At 41.5% G+C, this 9904-nt stretch overlaps 1 protein-coding gene across 1 annotated transcript; it reads left to right on the top strand.

Moving 5' to 3' along the window:
• Positions 1 to 6282: 6282 nt before the first annotated feature.
• On the top strand, positions 6283 to 9248 carry galr1a (galanin receptor 1a). Its single transcript, XM_069681810.1, has 3 exons — positions 6283 to 6981; positions 7270 to 7335; positions 8895 to 9248. The coding sequence occupies exons 1-3, from the start codon at positions 6325 to 6327 to the stop codon at positions 9246 to 9248; spliced, it is 1077 nt and encodes a 358-aa protein (XP_069537911.1). The 5' UTR covers positions 6283 to 6324.
• Positions 9249 to 9904: the final 656 nt, after the last annotated feature.

Below are 9904 nucleotides of genomic sequence, written 5' to 3'. Positions count from 1 at the left end.
AGTTCTTGCCCTATGTTTGTTTTGTCTTGTTTTACTTCCTGCCTTTGTGTGTTTTCCCGCCTGTTTGATTATGTGCCCTGCCCTTATTGTTTTCACCTGCTCCCTTGATTGTCTCACCTGTGCCCGTTTAGTTTCACCTCCCCAGCGTATTTAGTCTTTGTCTTCCCTTGTCCCGGTGCTAGTTAGTTGTCGCCCTTCCTCTGGAGTGTCGTCTGTCCATGTCCATGCATCGTGTTATTTCTCTGTGATCCCAGTGTTCCCGTGGATTACTTATCGCCTGTTTTGTTGGACCTTTTTTTACCATTGGACATTATTTGCCTGCCCCCCTTGGATTCCTCATAGCAGTAAGCCTTTTGTTTTCCTTGTGCCTTTTTGTTTCAATAAATACTTATTTTCAGTCTGCATCTGGGTCCTCAACCTTTTGTTTAAACCCTAAACACGTGACATTGACCAACTAATAGTCACGTGCAGGGCTGGTAATCCAAATGTATGCCCATCGATGTAGGCTGCAGAGGTTTTGTGGGACACTCACTCCACAAATCCTTAAGAATGCTGGGCATCAGAGGACTGGCAAGGACAGAAGCATCTGGAAAAGCCTCAAGATGGCTCTGGATCCGGAGAGGAGGCCCATGGGGATTAGCGAGCGCTACATGAACCATGAAGTTGTGGCCTGATCAACCACGGCTGGGTCGCCTGGGCGAGGGTGTCTGATGTTCAAAAGCCCTGAAACATCCTATGAACCCAGGATACATCACTGAAGATGTGTTATTAGAATATCATGTATTCTCTTAAAGGCTAAAATGTGATTCTTTTAACCGTACACATTCGATGTATATCCATATTCACACGTTTATAAGTGCTAAATGCTAACGTTAGCGCACTCACAGTTACAATTCTAACATGCTAACGTTTGGAAGGTATGCTGTTTACCACATTCTTAATTTAGCGTGTTAGCATGCTAACAGTTAATAATTAGAACCAGACAAAAATAACGGCTTACGCTTGGGACCGTCGATGGATTTTGTTCATAAACTCAAGTATTGGACAAATCAAAAACTTGTCCGGCTGGTAGGGCGAAGAAGAGAAGTCAGAGGACACCAAAAGTATTTAGGGTTCGTCCTCCAACCATGAATGTCTGTACAAAACCTTAAAGGCACTCCAACAGTTATTTTGATCATCTGGACCAAACTGAACGGCTCAAACGAAAACCAGTCAACAAATAACTAAACAAACTAACAGTTGATAGAATCAGCAATAAATGTTCATGTCTGAAGCCCTTCTTAGTTTGCCTTTGGCCCAGAAATGCTGGAATATTGTTCTGGATGTCTGCAGTCACAAGGTGGACTCTAATCTCAGTCAGTTACAAGTGTGGGAAAAAGAACAGCATGTATATGTCCTTTACAGGCTACTTCTTTAGGACATTATGTAATTCCTGAGAGTGGTTAAGTATGTGCTGATAATGGATGTTATCAAGTATTCTCATATCGCGCTGCTTGTTGACACGATGTCTGCCTGATGAGACCTGGTACATGACCTCTTCTGTACCTGAAAGCGAACTCATCAGATGAGTCATTTCGCTTCGTCGTTTCTGCACGACGTCCTGCCAAAGAATTACGGGAAGACTTTGAACCTTTTTGCAGTTCAGACGTCACACCTGCTCTAATGAAATACACCGACCCTTTAATCTTCTCTTGCATTGAAGAGCACTGTGTGTTATTTACTCTTCCTCCTCTCATACCTGAGAACAAGCTTCTGCCTTCACTACTGACACATTTCACTTTGAATCTGAAATGTGTTTGACATTTAAAGCAAGTAACCTCAAATACCCAGCATGCAAACCGCCATGTTGCTCCCTTTTAGTTAGCTGCATGTACAGAATATAAAAGCAGCTGTGTGACTGAATACACATTAACCTGCATTTGCTTCAGAGGTTAAGCTCAGGCTCTGGTTGCACTGGGCAGCTCCCACATGACACAGTGTCCCCTTAAAGTTGATGGATCACATTGTGAAGTCTGGAGTGCAGAGACAAACCTCCCTCACTCCCCCTGCTGCTCGTGTGAGGAACTGCGCCCTGCAGGGACACAGGTGGACACAACATGAGAAATTATGGCTGATGGTTAAATGAACTGTAAGTAAACTCTCAGTTTGTTCCACTGAGACTTAGTTAGAGATGTCATCCATCTCTCTGATTCACAAGTACAAAGGTTAACCTTTCTTGCTGTCTTGGCAGATGTAGGTAATTCAAGATTCATACTCAACCTTTTTAGACAAAAAGTACTGTGCTGGCAATGTGTGAGTTTAAAAAAGGAAGACACATTTCATCCTCTTCATCTCCCCGACCTGTAAAAGTCACCTTAATCTGAAGGTTTACTCTTTGTAGAAAAATAATGACAAGAAAAGCAAAGGACTCAGCAGAGCCGAGAAAGATCACCGAGGTCTGTGAGCTGTGAATCACCTAAAAGGCAATCTCTGAATCTGTGTCTCTGAGCTTGTTAGCAGGCACGCTGAGTCCATATTAAATTATTGGGGTTGATGGATGTGCTGTCTCTCCTCTCATGGCTCAGTGTCATGGAAACAGCAGGTCTGACTCCGGTCAGAGCTGAAGGGTGAACACCTGAGAGGCCGGGTCCACAGCAGCTCATCTGCCTGTTACTCTGATAAAGCAGGTTAACTGAATCTCAGAGGAGGAAAGAGATGAAGCCGTGATGCTGTTTTTTGTTGGTATAATATCATTATATTATTATGTATAAAGGCTGGAACTGAAATTAACTTCTGTGATAAGAATGATAAGGATTCATGGGCCTGTGATGACACAAAGGCCTCCGGTGGCGTCTTTCTGACTTCTCCGGTCTGTTGCAACACAAGCAGATTTCTACGGAGGCTCAGAGCTGCCATGCTGGCAATATTTTTAATGCCCTCATTTTGAGATCACAAGTTTAATTTTTCCTTTTCAGACAGAAAACAACATCATCGAAGAGTATAACGAGAAAAAACTGTTTGGGGTCTTTTGTCAAACGTGGAAATTTTAATTTCCCATAAAGCAGCAGGCAGAGTGCACGTTTTGTTTAAAAGCAGGAAGTTAACAGCAGCCGAGAACGCTGAGTTTGAGAGCTTTTAAACACAAACACATAAAACATAGTCCCACAGGTAAGGACTGTCTGACGTTGAAAAAATCCAAAATATAAAACTGATATGTTGTTTATATTTAGGACTTTTTTAAGTGGTTTCAATACGTGTTTCTCTTGTCCATGTTTGCAGCCGTAAAGAGGTTAGCTTCTGTTTCAGTACTCCAGCCGGCATTCCTTTATACCTCATACAACCCCGCTCCAAAAAATCGCTTTAAAAGCTTTTATTGAGCAAGACCTACTGTTTTTTTACGGAGCCCCTGAAGTCCCAAAAGGTGAGAAATTTTATCTTGTTCGCACAAGATAATGATTTTTTTTGTTGTAACTTTTGGAACTTCGGGGGCGCCGTAGTTTTTACCTCACAAGGTATAAACTAAAAGTAATTTCTTTTTTGAGATCAGTTTTATTTCTTTAACATTTGCAGCACTCTGGTTAGATAAAGTGTAACAACAGCACAAGTATGGAAGCATTATCAATCTAGTGCTCGCTATAATCAGTTACTGATCACGACAGATCAAGGAGAAGCTCTGTAGGTGAAACTCCTGAGTGAACTGAAACCAGCAAGGAAATGTTTGTTTTAAAACACACGTTTTTTTTTCTCTTTTTAAGATTTCACTTTGTCAAGATTGTTTCCATTAACTCACATTTGTTTGTGCAATCCCCCGGTAAGGAAGAAGCTTTTTTTCTCTTATGACACACATTTATTGGCAATAACACAACTGAAGTCCTGGTAAAGTAGAAAATGTTCTCTCTGTGATTGATAGATTGAACTGGACGAGTTTTACAGGTTTCAGCACCATGGACAGAGGATCTTACAGCTGAGCTGTCCATGGTGCTGAAATAATACATCACCACACACAGGCAGCAAGAATGTAACATTTTTTCTCAGAATCAGATATGACCGACTCTGCAGCTGTAGTTCAGACAGTATGTTTCTGGTTAAATTGGAAGCTGATCTGCTTTTCTTCTCCTGAGCAGAAAGAGGGAAAACATCTGGGTCGACAGAGTCACCATGGAAACTTCAGGTTGCTTCAGGACATAAGAAACCAATTACAAAACAAACGCCGTGCTCGGAAAGTATAATAACCCCCGGGGTAAAAAAAAGTATCATAATGACTGTTATTAATTTCAGAAGGCTAAGTGAGAAGAAGCTACGAAACCCCTCATCTTCTTCATCATCAAAAACACCACTATCATGATCTTTACAACATAAGAAGAAGAGTTTTTTCCCCCTGTTTAACACCAGAAAAATGAACAATCCGTATAAACAATAACATCTTCAAACGTGTACAATCGTTTGAGGACAAGAGGACCCCCAGATAACATCAGCCTCCGCTCTCAGGTTACATAGCGCGTGCCTCATCCCCGTCATCATTTCCAGACGGTTATCCCCCTCAGATCTCTCAGCATAGCTCTGCCGGAGACTCACATGCTTCATAATGATGGTACAGCTGTTGGCAGACCTGTCTGAGCAGATCAATAACACAAACAGAGGGCCGAGGGCGGTCCATGAACATGAGAAATATGAAATTAAAAGGTATTTCTTAGCTGCCCACTTTATATGTTTAGTATTTGGCTCTAAAGAAAAACACTTTTTGAGTTAAACTCTTCCAGCACAACATTTGACATTTAAAAGGAAATTTAAAGGGCAAATCCACTTATTTAATGAAGCACACATTTTAGCCATGATAGCAGCTTGACTTTGGTCCAGACTGAAATATCTAACATATTCATGTCCTCAGAGGAGGACTCCTGATAACTCTGGGATTATCTTTCAGTTGGGACTATCTTCAATAGTCAATCATAGATTTTGGCTATCATCTGTATTTTCTCTAAAAATTACCATGAGGTTAAAATTCTGGTTGTCAGAGAATTATCTTTACAACTGCTGGCATTAGAGCTCACTCATTTTAGCATACGCGTTCGTGCCGCTTAGGGATGAAGTGTAAAAACTTTGATGAGCTTCTAAACCACCTGCTGAACCACACATTGCTCCCGGGCCGGCGGCATAGCTGTTGGTGTGTGAATCTGATGACTGATTGACAGTTGGCACTTTACATAAGAACAGTCCATTTACCATTGTTGTTAACGCTCCAAACCATAGACTGTGTAAAAATGGATGACATGACAGCTCCCTAAAAGTGAAGCCAAAAGCTCTCTATCGCCCCCTGCTGACTGGCTGCAGTATAGCTCATAAAGCCCGCCTCCTCCATGTTAACAGATGGGACATGAGTCAAACTATAAAATTAAAATACACGTCAAATACATTTTTCTCAAACATGATTTCTGTCATTATAGTTCTTATCATGCTGATTTATGTCCAAGTGTTCATTTTTATAACAAGTTTACTTTTAATGAGTTATTTTATGCTGTAAAAATGGTGATTTGACAGCTCTGTTGACAAATCCGGCTCCTGCAGCCGATCTGTTCCGGTTTTGCAGAGTGGAGGAGGAACGGCGAGAGGAGACGTAACTAAAACAATCACTGCAGTCATTGAAGTTTCCATATCTGTGAACGTTAACTTCAGACCAACACAAAGAAGCTGTTCTGCTGTTAAACACGGCGGCGTGTGGGAGCCTTGCCGTTTTTTCGGTAAGTAAAGTGTGTGTTTTGGTTAGCGGAAGTGGCAACGGCCGCTTCACCTGCCGATCTCTACTGCGGACTGGACTGTTTTGGCATCAGTTCCGTACAATGAGAGCAGATGGAGACGCGCCGTCCAGCTATATATACAGTCATTGCTCCAAATATGCTGAATCCTACAGCTCCCATAATGAAACTTAAAACTCTTTCATTAAGAGTTCACACTACAGGGGGATTTACAAAATATGATATAATATACCAAGAAATATTTGAACAAGAGGAACACCAGAGTGGTTTAATTAAAACAGACAAAAACACACAAACAATTTAGTGAATACAGTATATTTAGAATAAAACTGTGTGTATAGATCTGAATATATTATAACTGGCATGTTAATGACTCATTGACTGTGCTGCTTACTGTTGGTTCTTATCTGACTGGCTGCCGTTCACTGGAAACAGTGGAAGGTATTGGTGGGATCAGTCTGGTGACGTTTCTTGTGAATGCAGGGAGCAGCGTGCAGATCCAGAGCTCCATCCATCCTCAGCCTGAGCTGCATGTGGACGATTTACATCTTTTATATCATCATGTAACTTTTTATCAGTAGTGGAGATAAAGATGGAACTACAGGTGGAAAACCAAACCCGGTCCTTTAACAGCAGCACTGTGGGGCTGCCGGCTAAACACGCGGTTCTGGGGATGGGTGTGGATAACTTTGTTTCTCTGCTCATATTTGGACTCATCTTCATCCTCGGTGTGCTCGGGAACACGTTGGTGATCACGGTGCTCGCGCGCAGCAAACCGGGACAACCGAGGAGCACTACCAACATCTTCATCCTCAACCTGAGCGTGGCGGACCTGTCCTATCTCCTCTTCTGCGTGCCCTTCCAGTCCACCATCTACATGCTGCCCACGTGGGTGCTGGGAGCCTTCATCTGCAAGTTCATCCACTATTTCTTCACCGTGTCCATGCTGGTCAGCATCTTCACTCTGTCCGCGATGTCCGTGGACCGCTACGTGGCGATTGTCCACGTCAGGAAGTCCTCATCGATCCGGGTGAGGAGGCACGCGCTGCTCGGGGTGGTCATGATCTGGGTCCTGTCTCTGGTGATGGCAGCTCCGGTTGCGCACTACCAGAGCATCGTGGAGAGGGAGGACAACAACACGTTCTGCTGGGAGGTTTGGCCGGACCACCAGAGGAAAGTCTACGTGATGTGCACCTTCGTGTTCGGATACCTGCTGCCTCTCTGTTTGATTTCTGTCTGCTATGCAAAGGTGGGTGCGCATGGATCAGAGTCAATGAACGCGCAAATATCTACAGAGTTAATAATGGATTTTCAAATTTGGAGTGAACTCACGGAAGATTTAGACAAGAAAAGTTAAAAAAAAATGATGTCAAATGTCATGTTTGATCTGTTTCATTGCGTAAAATTGCTTCTTTTTAGCCAGAGTACCTTGGCACATCATCTGTCCAAGGAACTGACATGGGTCTCGCACAAAGGATAAAGATTATTATAAGTAATTTATCTCAACAGCTTTATCTTTCACACCTTTTTTTCGCAGGTTTTAAAACATCTGCACAAAAAGCTGAAGAATGTCTCCAAAAAATCCGAGCTCTCCAAAAAGAAGGTTGGTGGGAGCTTCTTTCTGTCTCTCTATGACAGGTCTGTGCTTCTTGAATGGTATATGTTCACAAGGCTCATTGAAAAAGATGCTATAGGCTTGCACATATCGAGCTGAGATTATAGAACTTTAATTGAAAAAATTAATCTGCAACTTTTTATTTTTAAATGGATTCAGTCATTAGTAAAGCAAACACGCCAGAAATGTGTTGGGTGCAGCTTCTGAAATGAGAGGATTTGCTACTTTTCTTGTGAGTCATTTCTTGTCTGTAGGTTTTGGACAGCTGGCGTGATATTGGAAGATATTACCCTTGATTCTGATCAGATGGGTGGGTCTTAGACTAAACAATGGCCAGAAACCTTGCAAACATTTTGCTCTACAATTGGAATGAAAAGTGATCATGTGAATATCATAAATAAAAGAAGTGGACGTAGCCCCTGGATCTACAAATATACACTAGTCAGCCCTTGAAGAAGCCTCGAACCTGCATTATTTCTAACGGCCAGCAGGGGGCGACGCTGCAAGTTGCAAAAGAATAACACATTGTGAAGAAGTCTAGGAGAAAATAGGCCAACTTCTCAATGGATTTATTTCTGCTTTACAACAATTATGAATGAATGATTTTATGGTCTCAGCCACTAGTTTGAAGTCTTCTTTAGCGCAGCATGATGTTCATATATTAAATCTCCTTTTTACAGTAAACAAGACAGTAAAGCAGGATATATTTCATGACGTGGCTGCCACTTGATTAGCAAGTTGCTACCAGTGTATTTTTGAATTCGTTTTTAGCCGCCTTAATATTTCTTCTTCAGCATTCAGTTTTACTAAAAGGGCCAATCTTTTTTTTGTTTTAATTCTGATTTAACAATTACATTTTCTTTTTTTAAAAAGTCTGAATTCCGAGATTTCTGACTTCTGAATTCATATATATATATATATATATATTTTAATTTAATTACATTTTTTATTTTATATTATATTGTTTTCTCAATTTTATATATTACAAAAAATACATTCCAGCGGCCCTAATCCTCTTCCGTAAAAAGACGCTATAAGGATTCGGCTGTTATTTTTCCCAGTAAGCACATTCCGTTTAAAGTCTGTTTTTTCGCTAGCCAAAAAACATGAATTACAGATGCACCTCGCTAACCAAGCTACTTAGCTAGCACTAGCTCATAACGTAGCGTTTGCGTCACTCAAAATGTGGTTATATCTGGCTCCAAAAAACGAAGATGGCGATCGGCAAACTTAAGCGATCAAAACAGTTGACCAACTGTTGACCTCATGTTGGCTGCTTCATATTCGTATATATGCCGTTTATGGTGAAAAGTCTTGGGGATTAAATTCAGTCAGCAAAAAAATTTAAAAAATAGATAAACTGACTTTATTGACTCCATGTTTTGTCACCTTATATTTGACAATCACACTGCACTATCCATAAAATACATCTCTTTTATTGTTATACTTAATCACTTAATCTCTTGTTACTCTTCCTCCATAAACCACCCAGATATGCTTCAATTAATCACATGACATATTATTCCAACTCACTATCTCCTCCACAGACGGCTCAGACAGTCCTGGTTGTAGTCGTGGTCTTCTGCCTGTCATGGCTGCCTCACCACATCGTCCATCTCTGGGTGGAGTTCGGCTCTTTCCCCCTGAACCAGGCCTCCTTCGTGTTCAGGATGGTGGCTCACTGCCTGGCCTACAGCAACTCCTCGGTCAACCCCATCATCTACGCCTTCCTGTCCGAGAACTTCAGGAATTCCTACAAACAGGTGTTCTGGTGTCAGATTCCCAGTAAGTGTCCTGTGAACGATACGAGGGACCTCCGCAGCAGGGTGGAGGCGGCGCCATCCACCAACATCAGTGTGAACTTCAAAGGTCACGACTCACAGATCAGTAAGATGCTTTGATGTCGCTGCTTGTACAGAGCCTGGATGATACTGGAGGTCAATACATTAACTAATATTTGTGATGTTTTAAATTACAATGCAGATGTACAATCAGATTTTTGTTATTTATCATACTGTAAACAGCCTTGAATTCTGCCACTAACCACTGATACAAAGGTGAATGACACTGTAACATTCACATGACCAATGTTTTATGGATCAGGCCACTACAGGAGGGGAACTCTGCAGCTGTGTGAGGTTCAATTTGTGGATCAACTCACCCAGACAGATGTCGGAAAAAAACATTTTTCTCTTCAAAAATAACCTTTTCAGATCACGACAGGTCGCAAAGGTGAAATTCAACCTGTCCTCAGAGAAACACCTGATATTACCATACTGACCTTAAAGCAAAGTGCGTGTTGAACAAGCAGAAAGCCTTCTCAATATGTGTGTGTATGTTTATGTTGTGAAACAGTTGCTTAAGTTCAGGCACCAACATGACTTCTCCTGGTTTAGAAGAACGACTGTGGTTGTGGTTGAACTGCGAGACATTATGTATCATATATATATACACCACATAGTCTCACATCAAAGCAGATATTTTGGTTTCTGACTCTCAGCAACAACGCTAATAAATGTAGCTCCAAAAAAATGGTGAACTATAACTTTAAAACTTT

This window comes from Semicossyphus pulcher, unplaced genomic scaffold, assembly GCF_022749685.1.
Source record: "Semicossyphus pulcher isolate SPU_LCO1_2020_fin unplaced genomic scaffold, fSemPul1.0.p SCAF_5, whole genome shotgun sequence".
Classification (NCBI taxonomy): domain Eukaryota; kingdom Metazoa; phylum Chordata; class Actinopteri; order Labriformes; family Labridae; genus Semicossyphus; species Semicossyphus pulcher.
Note: the sequence above shows the minus strand (reverse complement) of the source record. Positions and strands in the feature narration are given on the sequence as shown.

What these genes read in the sequence shown, in the direction of transcription:
- galr1a (XM_069681810.1), top strand. Translation starts at nt 6,325, where the DNA reads ATGGAACTACAGGTGGAAAACCAAACCCGGTCCTTTAACAGCAGCACT. An exon ending in TTTCTGTCTGCTATGCAAAG is followed by an intron (nt 6,982 to 7,269) that starts GTGGGTGCGCAT and finishes TTTTTTTCGCAG; the next exon opens with GTTTTAAAACATCTGCACAA. An exon ending in CCGAGCTCTCCAAAAAGAAG is followed by an intron (nt 7,336 to 8,894) that starts GTTGGTGGGAGC and finishes TCTCCTCCACAG; the next exon opens with ACGGCTCAGACAGTCCTGGT.